Raw genomic sequence first — 22,049 nt, 5'->3', positions numbered from 1 at the left:
CTGTAAAACTGTTGCGCGGTGTCCATTACTATTCTGTTTGCCGGTGTCTGTTAGCCCTGTCATGGCTGGTGCTTGGTGGTATTATTGTTTCTGGAGTTATTTTGCTCTAACCCATGGCACTGTGGCTGTCTTGTGATGTCTACCTTGTACTAACCTTAACAATGAGTTCTGCTATTTCTGCCCCCCCCCCCTTCCTCCCCCTCTCTCTGCCCCCCCCTTCTTATTTTGCTTTATTTTTGCTGTCGCCCCCTCTCACTGCCACCGACTCTCTGTCTCCTCTTCCCTGTGGTATTTGTCCACTCTTATAGAGATCCAGGGTAAGTATCAGCCTGTCAGTCACCACTGCTCTGCTGCCTCACCTTTTTTGTTAGTCCAGTCCCCAACCTTTGCCCGCAGACAGGGGTTGTCACAAAAGGGTGGTCATGGAAAGGTTTTTTGAGTATATTTGGAATTTTTTTTCAACACTGAAACAGAAATGAGATTTCTGGGAAACACGGAGCTTAATCAGGGCTGGAGTCACACACCACTGGGCCTGAAAAATAAGCTGTGGGCCATTATTTACCCCACTCTCTGAGTATTATTGCGGTAGTTAGTAATTAGAATTAGCGAACAGTTTATGGTAACTTATTTGCTTACGTACATTTTTTTGAAATATACCACAAAAACACGATAAAAACTGAAATAATGAAAGCCTTAAAGCTCGACCTTTTCCTCAGGCCCCCTCGACAACACAAGGTCTCAACATCAGGAAACAATGCAGGTGTTATTTTAAGGCTGCCACCATTTTAGTTTAACTATGAAACACATACTGTGTGTTGGGTCTTCAGAGGCCCGAGGACTTTATCACAACCCGTCGTATTCCCTCATTTTTCACAGTGAAGCCCTCCAGTTCATACTAGTCTTAAAAATATGTGTTTTTAACAATCTCTGGTATCAACGTCTCTGGTGTCAGAACTGATGAAAAGCTGATACAGTCATTAGAAATCCAGCGTTTAGCCTCATTTTATGCGCAAGATAAAGATGTTTCATTATGTTTGCAGCACTGTGTTTGATGCTGAAGGGTTTTGATGACAGTTACTCAGAGATTAAAGACGTGCTTGAAGTAACTGATGAATCTAATTTTGTCACACAAGATGTGGAGGAATGTTTGGTAATTATTAACATTTTACATTTAAAGAGTAAAATGTGTTTTTGTGTTACATAAACTCACAAAATGATTTTACATAGGTGCTTTTGAGCAGGACGAATTGTTGCACACTTTGCCCAGTGGGTAATCCAACCTTGATTGTAATAGAAATCACTCTACGAACAATCAGACAATAACACAACAGCTCCATTTATTGCACCCACACAATTCCTGAGAACAGCCTTTTCTGTCATAATCCCTGACTGGAGGTCATCTAATAGGTGTAAAACTTGTTTTTGTCATTTTTTTCTCCATTGAAAAGTATTAAATCTGCGACCATGACTTTTTAGAAAACTAGCTGCAACATAACAGCTACTCAATAAGCTCCAGGTGATGGAGTTCAGCCTCTATAGTAACTTCCATAGTTCCTTTAACTCCCGACAGTGCATGATGTAATGTAACTTCTTCCTTGACTCCTGCATGACTTTTGTAGCTGCTACTATTAGCTTTGTAGTGACACCTCAGGCTCTGACTCGACTCTCACGCTCCCTTTCCTCCCTCTCGCTCCCGGATAATGCTGACATCTTCACAGACTTTTTTGCATGCTGTAACACTACAAAGATGCATTTCGTGTCTTGCTTTCTATTCATTGCATTTCATGTGTTTTTCTCTACATAGTAGATAGGATTCAGATCTCCAAAACCACCCTTATGAACCGACTGTCTCACCTCTTGTCATCGTGTGATCTGTTCTGTTTTTAAGACAGAAACACATTATTTGTGTTTTGGCTCTGTCCTGTAATCATGTTGGGTGTGGACTGACACCCTCACACATCGTGATCTGCTTTTTATGCATACTTTTAGTCTAAGTCTTAGTTTATTGCAAAGAGAGACCGTAGAAGAGTAACAACTAAACTGTAAACTGTGACACATGTTGCCACATACATTAAAATGCAAATAGATAAATACATATTGAAGCAGAGCTAAAACATTGAACAAAGTGTTGCTGCTTACTGATTGTTTGAACAGTGTTTTATAGAAAGTAAATGCTGGTGGAGTTAAATATCATCAGACCACATCGCCTCAATGCCCACAAACACTTTTTCTGCACCTCCATCTCTCTTTCTTCTTGCCTTTTCATCCACCTACTCTGGTGGAAACTTCTACCTGCCTGTCTAACTCTTTTCTATATCTTCTCTTACATTTCTCTCACCACCTCTGTACCCTTCCTGTCCCAGGGCGAGGGGACCTGCAGCCCCAGCTGGACAGCGCCATGCAGGATGTGACCGACATGTGCCTGTTGATGGAGGAGATGGAGAAGCAGGCGGTGCGCCGTGCCCTGGTGGAGGAGAGGGGTCGCTTCTGCACCTTCATTGGCTTCCTTAAGCCTGTTGTGGTGAGGACAGAGGAGGAGAATGTGATTAGACAAGGGGCCAAAGAATTGCTGACCTGCTGCACAGTGTAACCATGTTGTTGCTGAAAAAGGTTAATCAGACCAAAACATTACCGACCATTACCGACAGTAACCAACATAAAATGTTGCTCGTCCACCTGCTGGGTGTCATGAAGTGCATCGCAAAGCTGAAATGAATTCTACCCCATGAGCTGAACCTGACCAGTAAGGAATACTAGGTTTTGTGCAATATTATAGCAGCTGTATTTTCTATTTTTTTTGTTAGTCCCATAAGGTATCAGTTCTATCAGTTCTCTCTCTAGCATAATGTTGCAAATACACTTCACACACTGGTCATGTCACACTCCTATATTTAAGAAAAATTGAAGCCCAGAATATTATGTTATTCACTATAAGTCATTTATTTGTCATTAATAAGTATTATGAAAAAAACATGAAAGGAGGTAGTTTGTCATTGTCAAAGTGGTCTTATTCTTTGTACATAAATACAATCAAGAGAACCGCTCTCCTTTTTTTCTGAAATGTATGCAATTTGGGGTTTTATTATGTAACATAAAAATATCTTGGGCTCCATAAATGACAGTTCAAGAATTATTAAAATTGCATTTGGTGATTACAGCACTAACTTCACTGTGTTCAATGTTTTTAAGTGTGTTGCCGTTGTTGTGGCTCATCTGAAACTCTGCATTGACTTATGCTGTGTTCCAAATGGCGTACTTGTGTACTAACACTCACTATTTTGGGTGCATAAGCGCGTTCACACTGTCAAGTACAGAAACATGCAGTGCTCTACAAACGGTCCAAAATGGTCCAAAAGAGAAATGTAAAACGCTGAGCACTTTTCACCCTAAACGGTTGCCTTCTTGTGCTACGTAGATGAAGGGGACGGACCACCGGAGTAAAGAATTGTATCCCTGCTGCTGCTGGACAGAATAATCAGTGTGTTTATTGAGTGTGTTAAACAGAGGCCATACATTTTTTTTTTTTTTTTTTTTTTTTTTTTTTTTTAAATGTTTGGGTAGAATGATTAAAGGTTTAGTTGTTTTTGTTGGTTATGCTTTTGCATGCTGAGGTTATTTCCGGTCAGTGCGGAAAGACAATGCGCGGTTTGAAATAACACTGTCAAAATTACTGCACTACACAAGTAAGAGTCCGAACACTTAAGAGCACTATTTGTTATGGTATAAGAGAAGTATGTCACTTGGAACACAGCAATAGACTTAGAGGTGAAATTAGACAACATATAGTGATCGAATGGGGAGGTCAGCAGAACAATTGACTGTTTCTATCTTGTTGTTTAGAATGGAGAGATCGCCATGCTGGGCGAGATCACACACCTCCAGGCCATCATTGATGACCTCACTGTGCTGACAACCGATCCTCACAAACTGCCCCCTGCTAGTGAACAGGTGAAGAGCATGCACACACTCAGCTCGTGGAATACATAAAGAAAGCCACAAATGCAGTAGAACATGTATCTAGCGCCTTCTCGTGTCTCTCAGGTGATCAAGGATCTGAAGGGGTCAGACTACAGCTGGTCCTATCAGACCCCTCCATCATCCCCCAGCAGCTCCGGCTCACGCAAGAGCAGCATGTGCAGGTACTCACACACACAAATACACACATGTACACGAAGACATAACAAGCACTTTATACCAGTGATACATATACTAAGAAAGAGGAGCTGTCCTTGATGTTCATGTTCCACTGTGACTGCTGGTCCTTCTGTGTATATGTTTGTCCATCATTACTGTTTGTCCAGTCATCTTCAGTTCAGTAGAATCTGTGGATATTGAACCACAACCTTCAGAAAAACAGCACTGAACATATAGAATTTTGGCATAAATAATAGAGTTTTACTTACAATCTGTGCTTCATTAGGCTGCGGATGGATGTTTGAAATCAGAGTTTAGGAATAACAAAATCAATAGAAGAATACTGTAAACTAAACACTAATTTATGTGGTTCTTTGTCTTAAAAAATGCACTGTGTGTAATGTATGTGTATAAGCCAGTTTCTGTCAGTGTGTGCATGTAAAGCATGCAACTTCACAGCCTGTTTATTGTGTGTGTGTGTGTGTGTGTGTGTGTGTGTGTGTGTGTGTGTGTGTGTGTGTGTGTGTGTGTGTGTGTGCGTGCCCTGGATTCTCACAATTTTACACACTCTCTGACGTCCCCTCCTGCCCTTTTCTCCCCCCTCCTCCACCTCCCTCCCTCCCTCCCCCTCCCTCCGTCCGACCTCCATTCTCTGAACTTTAATCTTTCTCCACTCGTCTTTCTTCTACTTCCTGTGTCTTGTTTACGTGCTGTCATGTGATTTGCCCTCTTTCTGTCCTGCTGCGTGGTTGCTTACCTGGTTTCCTTTAATTTTCGGGGTCTCTCCACTTTTAACTGTGACTTGTGTGTGACTTTACTGCATCATCGCATTGTGGGTTTTCACTAACCTGATGAACCGACAACTTGCTGTGAACTCCTCCTGAACTTCAACCCATCATGTAAAACGACCACTAAATCTCCCAATGCCTCCTCAAATCATCAACTAATCCTCTTCATTAATAACCAACTCCTCATATCTTATCAATTTTATTTGAACTGCCTATCCCTGAATCTAACCATCACTTTGACTCATTCCCTGTAATCACGCTGTCTCTCCCTAAACGCTGCCTTCACTCCACACTGGGAATCATCACCTTCATCCTACCTTCACATTCCTCACGCCTCCATCCCTCTGCCCTCCCCCTGCTCCTCTACATCTCCCTCCCTCCCCCTCGCAGCAGTGTGAACAGCGCCCACAGTAGTGCCTCCCGTTCATCAGGGGGAGGTGGCAGTGGTGGTATTGGTGGAGGCTCCCAGCCCCACTCACCCACCTCCTCCTCCTCCTCCTCCTCCTATCGCTACCGCAGCAGCCTGCCGCACCAGCCTCTGCCACCAGGGGGCATCGCCGCCCACCGCCTCAGCAGCGTCTCCTCCCATGACTCGGGCTTCGTGTCCCAGGATGCTAACATCTACTCCAAGCCTCCCTCACCTATGCCCTCAGACATCACTAGCCAGGTACAACTGCCTCACTGTACATGTATGTACACAATCTGGATGTTGTTAAGTGGTTAAAATGTTAGTGTCCATTCGCAAGCCTTTTTAGTTGGCTCTGCGAAAAAAGAAAAAAATATATATTTAATTTGTATTTGGACAAGTGTGCAATGCACATACTGTATGTTTGTCTTGACTTTTGATGAGTTTTTGCCAAATCGAAACAAAATGTTTTTTTTGTTTTTTTTTGCTGTAGAAATCATCCAGCTCAGCATCGTCAGAGGCCTCAGAAACATGCCAGTCAGTCAGTGAATGCAGCTCCCCCACTACTGTAAGTATTATTATTCCTACATATAGTCCTTAACACTATGACACCAATATAAAACCAAATTAATTATTATTAAAAAAGAATAAAAGTGTGAAAGAAATAAAAAAGAAAAAGAAAAGAAGAGGTCCATTTTGTTATCAATTAATCCTGTAATCAATGCGTTTTATATTTTATTTAATGTTTTTTGGATAATAAATACAACATACTAAATTGTAAAGTCGCTTTTCATCAATTGTTGATATTATCTTAATCATTTGTATGTTAAAACCATCTGGATGAAATTGGTTTTTATTTACAAGTATAATGGAAGCTACAGAGAAACATGTTATACAGCAGGCTCGTATTTAACCTGGTCAGTCTTTGATGCTAATGCTGTGAAGCAAATTAGTCCATTCGTCCAAAACTCCTATTTTATTCTTAAGTTTCGATTTGGCCCTCTTGCTTTAAGGTGTGTCCAAGTACAAGACTGTCATCAAAACAACAGAAAAAAGAGAAATGTATCAATTAAAATGAGAAAGTCAGATGTGTTGCAGCCTCACTGTGTGCCTGAAGGTTAATGCCAGCTCAGTTGTTTTCATTCCTCCATCTATCAGTGTCCGTCTGGGGGTTTAAACCCACTGATAGTTTTATATTCTATGTTTTGCAGTAAGTTTGCTCGTTTATCTGAAGTTTCATTCTGTGGTTTCATAAATCCATTATTTTAAGATTGAGACTTTATTAAATAACTTTTACATTTCTAAACATTTTTCATTTCATTCCCAGAACTGCTTTTTGGAGGCAGTAAAGAACTAAAACAAAATGTAATTTCTGGTCAAATGGAGCTTTTGTTAAAATAACAATATAATAATGATGATTGTAACACATGCTGTTTGTAATGAAGTTGCATTCACTGACGTAGCAGCAAGAGTTTCATGGATTTCTGAAAACAGCGTGAGAATTTGTAATAGCAAGAAAACAGTAAGGCAAGCCTGCAACAGAGCCGACAGCAGCAGCTCTCTGTGGACATAATGGGATATCCAGGAAAGAAGCATCAAGCAACATCCAATCAAACCCCATTAATTCACTAAACAAGAGAACAGTGAGGAAAATACACCTTAAATATGAGGAGTCGGTTGAATTAATGCATTTCATCAAACGTATTTAGTAAGAAAGTCTCAGAGCGATCTATGTTTTGCAGGCACATGGAGTAAAGTTGTATCATCCGGAACATAAACCACCTGCTCAGTTCAGTAGAAAATGTAGTATTTGTTAAAGATTTACAACACTTACACCTTCCGCTGTTCACCAACTCAGATCAGGTCAACAACTACGCTTGGAATGCTTTTTCTATACTTTTTTTTGGCACTTTAACTGGTGGAAGCGCACCCTCATAAATATCTCCAAAACCAGAGTTTCCTTTTATTTGTGTTTGTGAGCTCATCTCTTTCTCTTTCATCACACAGTCTTTGACGAATGCGCGCATCTGTTTGCAGAAGAAGCACAATTATAAAAATGATGCTCCCAGAGCAAAGTAAATATTCATCTCTAAATTTAAACAGCAGCTGTTATCCAGGACAGCTTGCATATATAACTGGCTTTCCTTTCATTTGCTGTGAACACAGCCATCTGTGATCTATTTCTAATTTGAGTGACATACTGTACATTGTCGAGATGGATTGTGTGCTCCACTTCCACTGGTTACCATCACAAAATCTTGCACAAACACCATGGCGGTAGCCTGATATATTGTTTATTTATACGCTGTGTATGATATATATATAAATATATATATATATATATTCTACACCTACTAGGAACCACAAGTAAGCCTGCAGTCTGAGACCAAAGTGTTCTTGTTCATGTTGGAGCTTGTTCATTAATGGCTTAATTAATGGCAAAGAAAGAGAGACAAAACAAGGTTATCATAAAATAGTGTAAAAGAGCTACTGGCTATATTCTGCGTTACAATGATGCAGAATCACTACACTGAACAACCATCACGGCAACATTTGAAATAGACACGCCGATCCACTACATTCAAACGTGGGATTGCCATGCTTTGGCCAGTCTAGGTGTGACAGTTACAGTTTTCCTGTAGTGTACGGAAATGAAACCTGCTGCATGCGTAGAGCCATGTGATTTACAGGAAAAGGAAACGTTTCGCTAAAACACGTGGTTGGGGTTTGACAAAAAACATGGTTGGGGTTAGGAAACAAAAAACAATTCAACAAAAACATTTTCACCTCCTAGAATTGAACCTCTTTTTCCCACATGGCTGTCCATGTTGATACTGGGTTGCACCTATAAAATCATATCAAGCTAAATTTGAAATGTATGATTGGGTCTTCTTTAACTCATCCCCATGATCTTTCTAACATAACGTAGCTGTTCAATTTAGGCCTTCTAGATGTACTGACTTCGATCTTACACTAATTACTCATGTAGTCATTGTGATGCATGGGCAGCAGTGTCTTTAGATACTTGTGTGTTTCTCCTCTTCAGTTTCACACTGAGAACTTGGTGTGTGTGTGTGTGTGTGTGTGTGTGTGTGTGTGTGTGTGTGTGTGTGTGTGTGTGTGTGTGTGTGTGTGTGTGTGTGTGTGTGTGGCTTTTCCTCTCATGTGTTTGGCCCAGTGGTCCCACAGCTGGCTGCCTCTCTCTCTCTCTCTGTTTCACTCTCTGATGACATGACTGTCTCTCGTCCCGCAGTTTGGCTCGTCCTTCGCTACCTTCCGCCCCGCTCTCTCTCACTCTGGCTCCACCAGGCCTCTCTCTGTCATTCTTCCTGTTCCTGCGTCCCCACCCTATAACCGCCCCCCTGGATCCAGCTCCTCTTCTCCCACATCAAAGGTTCCTATGTGGAAGGTTTGTTCTCCATCCGCTTCCATTTCTTCAGTTGCACCTTCTTCCTGTTCCTGTTTAATAAGTTCCAGTTCATACATCAGTTTTATTTTATTTTAATTTTCACCATCTGATTAACTCATACATAACCACATTGTGTTGTTTCCCTCAAATGTTCATCCCCACTTGCTGTGTGTGCATGAATGTTTAATTTAATTTTTTTTATTTTATTTTATTTTATTTTATTTTATTTTATTTTATTTTATTTTATTTTATTTTATTTTATTTATTTTATTTTATTTTATTTTATTTTATTTTATTTTATCTTTCCCTGTCTGACTGGTTTTGCAATCTACCAACTGGTGATTGTCCAAAACTAAGCAGGGTCAAAGTCATCAACATATACATGTTCAAACGCTCACAAAGGCCCCCGCCCACACACACTGACTTACACACACTCCTCCAAGCACCCAGAATCAACCCACCTATAAAGGCCCCCCTCTCTCTGCACTCAGATGAAGGGCTTCAAACTGCTGGATAGTGGACGAGTCTTGTGCTAATTCCTCCGACTTCTTCCTGTTTATTAATTCCACTCACCTCTTCAGGATTGGTCCAAAGCAGGTCAGTATGAGCAGCCCGTGGCTGCAGCGGCGGTTCAGAGGAGAAAGGAACCTCTCGATAGGCTGCGGGAGAACGAGGCGTCACCGAGCTCCCAGGGATACGCCGGGCCATCGCACTCTGACGACGGGTCCAGATCCAGGATGACACCAGCTACCATCGCTGCCAAGGTAACGCCCGGTGATGCTGACAAGAAGGCTGAACACAGCAAATTGTTTGGAGCGTACAGCGATGCATGAACATTCTGTGTGTTAAGTATGGCTCACGCTACGCTATGGTAGTCTTTGTGGTCAGTTACTACAAGAGCAATACATTTTCCAATTATTATTGAATACGTTTGATAAGCTGGGGATGTAACTCATCTCATCTGCCAAATAATACTAAGTCAGTAAAGAAAAATAATATAAACTTGAGTGCTTCTGCTCTCAGAGAAGAACAGTGCACCCTCATCAACAGGTAGGTGTGACATAGATGAAAACATTTTCAGGCCCTATGGTGGACAGTATCAAAATATCTTGAATAAATATGGGCTAATATATCACAACTTTGTGTATATATATATATATATATATATATCAGTGCAGGTCTGCCTCCCAGGTTGTCTTAACCCACATAAACCTAAAATGATAAGAACTCTTATTCCACAGTTCTAAATCCACACGCCTTTGTAAATGTGAGCCCAACACACACATGCAATCACATAGGAGCGAACTAAGAGGAGGTTTAGCAAAGAAAGAATTACATAATAACTCTGCTAACTACGAGAGGAAACACCCTACTTATACAAAATGATGGCATACATGATGATATTAAATTTTAAAAGAGGTAAAAGAGGGTTAAAACATCACATCCAGTAACATAACCACATAAAATATTCTGATGAATTCAAAAAGTAGTGTGTTTTTATGTACAGTTCTTTGTGTGTTTTGTTTACCTGAATGATGGTATTTTGTATTCTCTTTGAAGCTATCACATCAAAATGTTTTTCAAGACAAAAAGCAAGTTCACCCAAAATAAATGGGATGCACAATCCAGCCAAAACATAGTGGTGCCGTTTGTGCCCAAACACCTTTTTATTTTCCATGACTTTTTAATTTGCAACAATAGATGTTGCCAGCATGTAATTCAAAGCTGGCAATGTGGAAATAATATATTCTGTCATTGGAGCTGTGACAGCGTCCAATTTTAAAGAAATTCTCCTTTGGTCTTTTCATAAGCATTTGTGTTTCCCCCGGTCTCAATATAGCAAGCATTATCCCACATTATTACAATAAAAAATGAAATATAATCATATGTAAATATATAACGTGTGATCACTAAATATATAATAATAATGTATTAGAAAAGCTGATGGTGTCTCCACAACTTGAGAGCATGATGTTTAAACACTCACATCTAAGCGCTGATGTACATCATCGTGCGAAGCTGCTGATAGTTATTTGTGGAGCTCATAAAACTCTTTTCATATCCCACATATAATTAACAAAAAAGTAAAAAAAAAAGAAAAAAGAAAGAGCGATCAAGCATCATTCCAATGCAGCTTTTACGTCTTTGTCCTCAGCATGGAGAGGAGATTTCTCCAGCAGCCAGTGACCTGGCCATGGTGCTGACCAGGGGACTGAGTATGGAGCAGCAGAAAAGCAACAGAGACTCCCTGCAGTACTCCAGTGGATATAGCACAGAGACCACAACCCCGTCCTGCTCCGAGGACACCATCCCTTCACAAGGTAAAACTGTTATCCGCTTCGCTCTATCGGAGCTTTTATCCTCGTTCACTCCAGGGCGCCCACATTTATTAGATTTCATCTGGACGCATTCATCATTTTATTTTTGGATATATCTCAGGAGAAGCATCCTGTTAAGGGAAGGTATCGTGATGTTTTTGTAGTATCACTTCTACTCGAACAACTGCCTTTAGGGTGCAGTGTTATCAAAATCAGATGCAGTGAATTATCAATATAATCATCTAGGCAGCAGCTGCAGTTCATGATTGATGTATTCTGACTGTTTCCTTGACAGCAGTTGGAAAATGACGATGAAAATAAAATCAAAAAATATTAAAAGTGTTCCTGTGTAGATGTGCTGGCTCTCACTTACTCTACCCAAATACTGTTATAGCAGTTAATCCAACAATGCAACCACAGCACATTGTCGTTACTCTCTTTTCTTTGTGATGCTTCTTTATGCCAATTTGTTCTCAATCACTTAGTAAATTTGTAATTATATGTTTTTTCCTCACATTAGGTTCAGATTATGACTGCTACTCAGTGAACGGCGATGCCGAAGGTCCTGACGGACAGACAGAGTTTGACAAGTCCTCCACGATTCCTCGCCACTCCAACATTGCACAGAATTACCGGCGCATGATCCAGACCAAGAGGCCAGCCAGCACGGCCGGACTGCCCAGTGGAGTTCTTGGTCCGGGGGGTCATGGGATACCTGGACAGCCTGGCGGAGCCGGAGGAGGTGGAGCGGGGACTCCTGGTACTGCCACCATCCGCCGAACCCCATCTACCAAACCGGGAGTGAGACGCACATTGTCCAACGCGGGGCCCATCCCCATCCGACCACCCATCGTGCCTGTCAAGACACCCACCGTTCCCGGAGACTCACATTCACCTGGTGCAGGTGGATATGTGGGTGGGGGGCATGCAGGTGGCGTGCCCGTCCGTGTGGGTAGCGAGGAATGCGTGTTCTTTGCCGGAGTTGAGGATGCACAGGGAGCGCTTGATTACGTGAAGGCATCACCGAAGCGCCTCAGCCTGCCTAACACTGCCTGGGGGTCGGGGGCAGCATTAGAGGTCTACGCCCAGCAGCACGGAGGCCTCGCCATGGGAACAGCCTCCAGAGCCGGATCGGAGGAGGATCAGATGATTGCGGCCAATCGGCACAGCCTCGTGGAGAAGATTGGCGAGTTGGTAGCCAGTGCGCACGCCCTCGGGGAGGGGCAGTTTCCTTTCCCCGCCCTCCCGGATGATCCCACCCCTCCACCGACTGGCCCCACTGACTCTCAGACAGGGACAGAGGGGGGAGGAGACGGGTCCGGCGACATGCTGACCACCATCAGGAGAGGAGTTCGCCTTCGCAAAACCGTCTCCAACGACCGCTCAGCTCCACGCATATTGTGATTGGACAGGAAGCAGGAAGAGGATGATGCTTGTCAGCCAATAGGGAGTGAGGTGTTGGTGTGGTGAAACCCAACCACCTAGTACATACACAAAAAACGTAACCATGTAGGGAAAGCTATAATATAACAGAAGATGAATGAAAACAAAAACATACACAAAAAATATGTTTCAAGACACCATTAGAGTAAATGATATATAATATTATGATAATATTAACATTAATAATGTTAACCCATGCTGACAAATAAGTTAAATACTGAATATTGACAGGCTCCTAGCAGGCCACTATAACTTGTGTGTGTTGGACGCATGTTTGTCTTCTATACACCCTCAACCAGGGATGGAAAGACTCGCAGGAAAAACATTAAAAAAAAAAAAAGAAGCAAAGAAAGAGAGAAACACTGGGTTCTGTTCTGTTTGCCAACTTACACCCTTCCCTATCTTCCTCTCCAACTAACCCGACTGTCTGATCCCAGATGAAAAACTGATGACTGAGGGCGACCTGGTGGGGGGGCAAGGGGAGAGAGGGGGGGTCAGATGTGACCAGCTGGATTTGAACCCAGGCTGTTTCAAGCAGCAACACACTGTACTTATTGTCCCACTGAACTGAAGCTTTGGTATTAGCACGGGGAGCTAACAAGCCAGAGGGCTTCTCTGGTTCATCCTAATGTAAAAGAATCTTTAAAAAAAAATAGTGTTGGCATTGAACCGTGCTAGTCCCCCTTCCCCTCTCTCTCTCTCTGCATAACGTGTGCGTGCATCCATGTGTATGCATGTGGGCAAATGTAAAATGTGTGTGCGGGTACATGTGATTGATTGTGTGTGTGTGTGTGCGAGGGGGGTGGGTAGAGCTCTGCTGCAGGACAGCTGGTTACCCAATGAGGGCAGGGCTTTTCTCCTGTGTGTTGTGCGTGTATTTTCTTGTTTATATTGTGATGTCCTTTACCTTGTTACCACTGTACGAGAAGTTACGAGACGTAATCCAGGCGTATAGATATATTCATATATATTTTCTAGAACCAGAGAGAAAATGTTAAATCAGAAATGGAGCAATAAATGTGTTTTATTTTCTTGTTTCGAAGAAGCGGATCAATGGAGGATTGTAGGTTCTCCTTTGTCACATTCAGGCAATCATCAGGAATGCTAAATTACACATCAACTGTGAATTCATGCCTAGCCGGTTTTGGCGTGTGTCTCTCTCTGTCCCTGTCTCTTTCTGGTGAATGAAATGGATTACAGAAATTTGAAAAAAAAAAGGAAAACTGTAAGCACTTTGATAGGGGGTAGAGTATGTACAATAGCCAGTAGGTGTTGCTGTAGTCATACTGTATGATAGCAGGAGTGAAAGTGAGACAGGTGGCTGCATAAGACTGTGTCTTGAGGAAATTATTTAATTTGTGAAAGAAGAAGACAGGAAAGACAAAGAGGAAGTGATTAAGGCTGGTAGAAATGGAGTGATTGGTCAAATGAAGGATGGAATAAGGAAGTAGAGCAACATATTTATCTGAGAATGGACTGGGTGTCAGGGCTGTACAAACCATCGCCTGCTGTGGATTGTGAAAAGCATTGAAGCTGTTATGGTGTGGTTGCACTGGTATTTGAACAACTGAGCACACAAAAATACACTGTACATATAGGTCAGACTACTTTTAAATAGATGCACAGCTTATTTTTTCAGCAGCCATGCACATTCTTTTAGTTTCATCTGTCCGGGTTAAGATATCTCTGTTTGCCTCTTACCAATATAACTATTTTCTACTGTGGAAAAATACCTACACAAACTGTTAAGCACATTCTATGGCTTAAAGACAAGTTTATAGTAAACATATCACTGGTGAAGTGCATAAATATAGTTTTTTAATACTGTGAGTGCAACAAAAGGAATTAACGTCACCTCTATCGTATTAGATGGAGGCAGAGATTTCAAAATCTGGATAAATAAAGGTAGAACAAAAAAATAGCTCTTGTAGCTACGCAGCAAGTGATAAATATGTCTTTTTATAATTTGGTTTCATGTTACATTGAAAGCTGTTTGGCTGTATATCCCGGTATCTAAAATTACTGTACATGACAAAGTAATCTTCACTCACGCTTGTGCAAATAGCAGCACACCAGCTCATCTAAAAGTATTGTCTCACCTATAAATACAGAATATTTTTGCAATATAGGCAAGGTAATAGAAGCCTTGAACATAGCAGAGCAAGAGTCTTTTGTCCCACATTATATCTTGCGTTTCATTTAAAATGACATCATGCAACAAAATCAGCAAAGACAGCAAACAAACAATTCAAAACTTGGGGGAACATGTCTATTTGGTGGCTTGCAGTGTTGGGCAGTGATACATTGTTTAGGAAAGCTTTAGTTTTTCAGCAAAGAATAAATTAACCAATTATGTTGCAGTTGCTAATCAACCGTTTGGGAGTTAATGTGTTTGCAGTCTTTGTGCAGTTTGATGGACACTTGACAGACAGCTTGGTGCAGAGATAGAGGGTGTAAACTGTTTTTTTTTGCACCTTTTGGTGAATCTAAACTTGTCTTATCACATCTTCTTAGCTGCGAGCTACCTTCTGGAAGCTTTACCTTTGCTCAAGCCTTCAGTTGGAGACTGGACTTCTGGAGAAGATGTGATGTGTGGCTGTGCAGCCTTTGAAGTTGTTGAAAAGCCCCTTTGTTGAAGCCTGGCCAGATACATAAAGGACGGTAACAAGTACTGTAACTAACTACCATAGAGAAATGTGGGATGAATAATTGATCACAGTTTTTTAAGTAACTCGCCTAACGCTGCTGACGAATGAGCTGAAAACTAAAAAAAAAAAAGTATTTAGACCTTCATCTATTTAGAAAATCAATGTATTGACACTAACCAGGTTCATTCATTTATTATGGTGTGAACACAACACTACTGTCTATAAAAAACAAACAAGCAAACAAACAAAATCAGCAGGCTCCAACAGCTCAGCCCAACTCAGTTCAGTGCAGATAACCGGTTCAGCTCAGGACACGGCCGTATGAAAGGATTATTTATGAACATGTCCATGCAAGAAAAGGTGAAGCTAGTTTGAAATCAGATTTCTGAAGTTGAGACGTAGAGAAAACGATGTATGGGATGAGCATTTCACTGCCTGTTCATACAATATGTACTGTATGTGCTGTACTTGTAAAAAAGAATCAGGCGCACAGATTTGGTATGAAGGTTTGTCAGAAAATACTACATGAAATATTCAGTTTGTTTTATTTCCTTCTACAGTACTGTTTGAATATTTAGTCTTACTTTTAATTAATGTACAAAGAAGAAAAACCTCCAATTGTAACACAAACTACTAAGCTGTGTAACATATGGATGTAGGATGCGTGGGCCGAGAGTGAGTGTGTCCCTGTTTGGCTGTTGATCTGTAGGCTAGTGAACTCTTCATCAACATGTCTGTACGCTCTTCTAGCAGTGACCTGAAAATAGCCAGTGACATCAGTTCTCTTACATGCTCTTTTTCTCAACATATTTATTAATTTTTAGGGAATTGCTTCAGACACATTTGTGGCTGTTTAAAGAGAACATAAGGATCATTTAATTCGAAAAGACGGAGAGGGGGGGTTTTGCATTTTAATAACATTGTCAACCCCTGTGAGCACATTCTTTTGTTGAAGTGCTTAACCCAGGGGCTTTGTTATTGCTTGCGTCTAAGGGGGAACTACTGTATGTGTGCTGTCGCATGCTGTTTGCTGAATCTGACTGGATGAGAGGGTGGAAGGGGTAAGCGGTGGGCTTGGACTCCATTGTCAGAAAAAAACACATATTTTGAATGAGAAAGTGTTCATCTGAGGAGTTTGAGGAAGACCACCTGTCAAGGTCACACTGTACATGAATCTACATGCTGAATGTACTACAAGGTGAAGGGGGACATCCGACTGTACGTGTTTGATTTGCTTGAACTATTGCAATGTCAGAACTTTGTTCTTGTACAGCTGAATGAAGTTTCCACTTTAAACAGTAGGAAAGCAATACAGGGGTAGTGTGCATGTATGTACATTCACAATGATCCATTGTGGGTATCATAAAGGAAAATACCGCTGTTTTTTTTCCCCACCATGGAACGCTTCTGTTCCCCATCTAAAAGCTACTCCCCATTGCGCTGCTTTGATTTGAAGTCTAGAAACCCTTACAGCTATCGATTCCACTAGTCTGAGTGTGTATGTGCTTGTGTGTTAGTGCAAATTAAAACAACTGAATTCACTGCCAGTTATCTACAGTATGTTATTGCTTGAATAAAGGGTTTATAAAGCCCTGCAGAACAGACGCTGCTGCTTAATTCCAAATGATGGATAACAACTCAGGACCAGACAAGGAATCAAAAGCTGTAAGATTTTCATATTGAATGAGATCAAGACAGTCTGAACAGAATAAACTGCATACTCCCTGTCTTTCAACAGCCTCAGCGGCTCCTGGATGTTTCTGAGATGAGTGTAAAAAAAAAAACAAAGAACAAAGCTATTTTCCTTTAAAATACCCAGGTAACAGCACAAAAAAGAATCTAACAATAATGTTTTTAACATGCTAATTTAAGTGTGTACTGAACTAACTGTCTGAACAAGCTGAAATAACTGCTACCGTGTCAATATGTCCATTTTATGAGTGTATGTGCTTAGAAGTAGGCCTACTGGCAAATGGGTAAAGATGGCTTCTGCAGGCACATAGACAGTTGTACATGCGTGCAGGCATGCGTGCATACACACAAACACACATATGCATATATATATATAGGATACACACACACAACAATCCTTTCTTTCACAGCTGAGATAACTCACGCAGTTCTGCAGCTTGTAATAGAACAAACATTGTAGAAAGTGACATTTTAACATTAATTTCATAATTTGGTCAAAAGCTTGAAAACTGAACTGTCAGTGGTATTACTACATTTTAATTTCTTTTGCTATTAGCTGTCTTGTTGCTGAGCAGTGCTTGTGTGTGAGCTAGACAACATCTTTATTAATACACACATGAAACATAGTGCATTTCTTTCATGGTAGTTACATACAGTATGCATACTTGAAAAAAATAAAAACAATTATGACTTTGACATTTGTCCAAATAGCCCCAAAAGTTTGAGGTGTCTACCTATGATTGATATGACCTTACATAGATTATTAACTGTTGAAAGATTAGTTTGACATCTTGGAGAATACTGTTGTTCACTTTCTTGCTGAGACTTAGATAAAAAAAAAGACTGATGCGACTCCCCTGTCTGTACATTCAATATGAAGCTACAGCCAGCAGATGTTTAGCTTAGCTTCGTGTAAAACCTGAAAGCAGAGGGAAATCCAAACCCTTGTCCAAAGTTAATATCCCACCGACCCACAATTTTAAAGTTCAATCATTACACATTGTTTGATCAAAAACCAAAAGACAATTTGAGGTTTAAAAATGACAAGTACTGGTTTAGTGGGACGTACTGTGGCCAGACACACTCCCTGCAGTCCAGTATCCGTACTACCATACTATTTAGTATGCCTGAAAAAGATGTAGTATGTGCCAATACATAGTATGTTAAATGTAGTGTGCCAAAAGTACCAGGATGTCCTGCTACATCCGATCTATGCAGGCCACCATGCTACTAAAGCTGTTCTGAACCACAATCCTCTGTGCGGCGAAAGATACGTCACATCGACTGAGTCACCGAGACAGTTGGTGGCGCTAATACTCTGCTTGAAAAAGGAAGGAGGAACAGAAGAAGAAGAAGATTTAAAAGGAGGCAAATTGAATCATCTTTCATTTGACTTCAAATGCTGCGCTACGGATTGCAACGGATATGAAGAGGGTCAAAGGTCAAGGCACATTTTTATGATGAAGCAGTATGTCCCAATTGTATACATGCTACATGCAACAGTACATACTTTTTAAGGGTAGCTGCAGTATGTACTAAAAGTAAAAAGACATAGTATGTGATTTGGAACGCAGGGACTAACTTCACTGATAAGAGACTCCAGGAAGGAAGGAACCTAATAACTTTTACAAAATGTTGAACTGTTCCTTTAACTTTTAATTAAATCATGGTTACGTTACTTTTTTTGATGATTTAACTGCAGAATGATTGAGATGTAAACACTCAATAACACCATATTCTGAAGAGCCCGGAGGTGTATGAAAACAACCAGTTTAACAATTATGGAGTTTGCCTTTAAACACACTTTAATCAACTTGAGAAAGCAATTTGTATCCCTCTAAACCCAGACGTTTTACACCTGTGTATCCCTCTTCTTCTCCACTTCTCTGTTTTCTCCATCTTGCTTTCCTTGCACTTCTTAAACTCCATCCACGTTCACTGATCAGTCCACCCAGGGACGCCGCGGAGCCGACAAATTAGAAAACAACACTTGTCATAATGGGAGTCCTGTTGGCTGCAGTCTGTCTCTTTGCCTCACAGCCCATCAAAGTTAATGAAAATAATTCTCATGAAGTCTTTATTTGCATCACAGTCCACAGTGAATACACACTCAGCTCTGTTATTATCTATATTTATATGTAAATTATCTCTCTGCCTGCCTCCCCTCCGTTCTCCTCCTCCCCCTTCTCTCTCTCTCTCTCCGTAAATTGTGTCAGTATGCGTGTGTGCAACAGTTCAAAATGTGGGTGTGTCGTAATGCCCAGCGGGTGGTATCGCTCTGGGTCTGGGGTTCGCTGTTCAAAGTGTTGGAATTGTTAGCTGGGGTACACGTCTCCCAGGTGTAAACAGTAAGACGAGCTGGTTTCAAGGCGAACAGATGGATGTCTAACTCTCCATGTCAATGCTAGATTACATTTGAATTAATTTCAGCCTTTTTGAGACATCTTTTTGGCATCATCTCAAAAGCAGCTTATGTTGCTTTGATGGTCTCTCGGTGAGCTCCTGTCAAAGAAACCCACCACATGCAAGTGCGAGCAGTAATTTAACATGTAGTTAGCCTTTTAGCTCGCATTACCTTCACAATAAACCTGCCAGTTTTTAAAACCATCAAAATCCTCCATGTAAATAATTAAAACATATCGCTATTGAAATTTAATTAAGTTAAACTGTCTGACACAAAATTCCATTGGAAGGGAGATTAAGCCTAAAGGATCTAGTTGAAGAGTTGCCACTGTGACTACAAGTGGTAATTGAAGCATAATTGTAAATGCTAAAATGTGGGTAAGATTAGCACACTGAGGGAAGAGTGGTAAAGTGAAAACACTCAAGTAGTCATCACTAAAATGGAAACATCTGTTTAAAACCACTGCCGTCAGCAAACATTAGTCAGTGGTAAAACCAGACCAAGTAAGGCTGTGATGGCAAAACGCGTGAACTTAAACATGTGATAATATTCTTCATAAAAGAAAGGCACAACGTCCTTTTCTACCACATGATCTAAACAACCAGCATTGCCACTGTGAGAGTTCTGCTTTTGACTCCAATGTTCTGTGGCTGCTTTTAGTTGATGCATTTTGCAGTGGCTACAAAATATATATATATATATATATATATATCAGGCATAACATTATTTTCAGTACAAACTAAACTCACTGCATCAGTATCAGCTATTATCCAACCACTGAGATATTCCTTCTGTTGCTACAAAGACAATGTTGGAGAAGACAGGCAACAGTCAACATTTCATCATTTTGTTGTTGAGACATAATAGATTTAAAACTGGAGTTCAACATAAGCTCAGGTTGCCAGTTGATGATTGACGATGATGAAACATTCAGCCATAGTGAACTTCTCTCAGTCCGAAAACATCTTGATCAGACACATATCAGTTTCCGTGGTCACTGGGATTTAAAAGAAGTTGGATGATTTCCACTTCTTCATTACTTCTGATCAATTCAAATATACACTACAAACTTCATCCATGTCCTAAATGTAACTCACTTAAAAAAATCAAATGGACAATGTGTTGTTCTTTATCTGCCTGATTATAATAATAAAAATAAAAAAACAGTGCTGACAGGTTGTTGTGTAATTATGATCAGACCAAAATCATGAATTTGTCGTACATACAACCCACTCTCGAAGCCATCTGCCCAAGTTATATTGAATTATGGACTTTTTTGTATGTGTGTGCGCATGTGTGTGTGTTGCACAAGGACATGTGGTTAAGACCCCTACTGTTCCTCCCTCCCACCTCCCACTCACAATCTGTCAATCCTTCCTGCTGTCTAAAACTACACACACACACACAGACACACACTTCCACACGCTCGTCTGAAGCAAACATGACTAAGGTGGATTCTTGGAAGCGACATGAGGGTCCACTTAAGTCCTTTAGGGGCTCATGATGTAACAACCTGCAACTTTTTGTCATACAGCCATACAGAGCAGAGCGGGCGGAGTGGCCTCCTGGTGCCACCTTCACTGTAACTAAATTGAATGTCTTTCTGTCTGTACTCCAGCTCTCGCTCGCTCTCTTTCTCTTCTTCTTCTTCCTCAACAGCCGACATTGAACTCTCCAATGAAATCTCTACAAAACTCACCGCTGAGACATTTTCTATGGGGCTTTTTTTTGTTTTGTTCAAAGAATACCGTTGTGACAGAATCAGCACCTGCTTCATCTTTCTGTATAAACCAATCTCTTGCACCCTGGTCTTGTCTTTCTCTCTCTTCTTCCTTGCCCTCTCTTCAGCTCTTTTTTCTTTAATTTATTGTGAATTGATTTTGAAGGTTGTTTCGCCTCTGTCGCTGAGGATAAAGTTTTCTTTTCTGTCTTCCTTTTTGTAAAATGTATCCCTTTTTTGTTAACTTTAGTCACTGCTAATGTAACAAAACGCACTGTGATGATTCCAGTATTAATAAAAGTTGTACTTAAACTGTGTGCTGCTGTGTAAAGCGGATCTTATTCAACACAAACGGTCAACTATCCACACAGTTCAGTGTAGGTAGGGAGAAGTGATTCTAATGGCCACTCAGAGGCAGAAAGGTTGATGTTAGTCAGTGAACCAAAGAATTATGAGAAACTGATGCTTTCACTGTGCAAATTCTGTACGATAAAAATAATCAGATTCCACATGACAGAGTTACTGTATCATTTTTACACATTCAGTTTAAGTGGATATTGTAAAAAAGCATTCATTTTCAATTAAAACTCACATTAGAGCACAGTACACTCACATGCTCACAACCTATATTCATTTTAAAGTCAATCTGCAGTTGATATTAAAACATCCACTTCTTCAATAAACAGCCATTTGTGTTTAAAAAAACCTCTTCTTTGAAAAAAATCCTTTTGCTCAAAACACTATGGTGTGTAAGCATGTGAGACTCAAGACTATAAAACACCTTGTGTATTGATTTGTATTTTTTTTTTTTTTTCAAATTAGACAATCAACTCTTTCCCTCAAGTTGGTCTTTAACAATGTCCTGGCGTCAAAATGTCAACAAAATGAGACATTGTTTCATCGTATTTTTTTTAATAACAATATGCTGAATGAAAATTATCGAGGTTAATGTTACTGTTTGTCTGTTTATTTTATTTTCACAGCAACATGAGGCCGTGTAGCTACAGTATATTACAGTTTTAGTTCAAAGCAGTTTTTGCTTTGATATTGTTGGTTTTTGATAACAACAGCTCTGCAAACAAAAGTG

General features: G+C 40.6%; 1 protein-coding gene across 7 annotated transcripts in view; it reads left to right on the top strand.

Annotated features, from left to right (window-relative positions):
* Positions 1 to 21,279, top strand: part of mtss1lb (MTSS I-BAR domain containing 2b) — a 73,939-nt gene extending 52,660 nt beyond the window's left edge. For 3 of the 7 annotated variants that reach the window (XM_069173919.1, XM_069173922.1, XM_069173923.1), the window contains 9 exons: positions 2,364 to 2,521; positions 3,841 to 3,948; positions 4,042 to 4,139; positions 5,313 to 5,589; positions 5,822 to 5,896; positions 8,582 to 8,737; positions 9,319 to 9,501; positions 10,893 to 11,058; positions 11,576 to 21,279. In XM_069173919.1, the coding sequence (XP_069030020.1) occupies positions 2,364 to 2,521; positions 3,841 to 3,948; positions 4,042 to 4,139; positions 5,313 to 5,589; positions 5,822 to 5,896; positions 8,582 to 8,737; positions 9,319 to 9,501; positions 10,893 to 11,058; positions 11,576 to 12,459 (2,105 nt within the window). In that variant the 3' untranslated portion in view covers positions 12,460 to 21,279. Of the gene's footprint in view, positions 1 to 308; positions 318 to 2,363; positions 2,522 to 3,840; positions 3,949 to 4,041; positions 4,140 to 5,312; positions 5,590 to 5,821; positions 5,897 to 8,581; positions 8,738 to 9,318; positions 9,502 to 10,892; positions 11,059 to 11,575 lie in introns of all 7 variants that reach the window. The other 4 variants (XM_069173920.1, XM_069173918.1, XM_069173921.1 and 1 more) reach the window with 4 other exon arrangements.
* Positions 21,280 to 22,049: the final 770 nt, after the last annotated feature.

The sequence above is a fragment of the Embiotoca jacksoni genome, unplaced genomic scaffold, assembly GCF_022577435.1.
Source record: "Embiotoca jacksoni isolate LCO1_2020_lvr unplaced genomic scaffold, fEmbJac1.0.p SCAF_6, whole genome shotgun sequence".
Classification (NCBI taxonomy): Eukaryota; Metazoa; Chordata; class Actinopteri; family Embiotocidae; genus Embiotoca; species Embiotoca jacksoni.
This window is presented reverse-complemented; position numbering and strand designations above follow the sequence as displayed.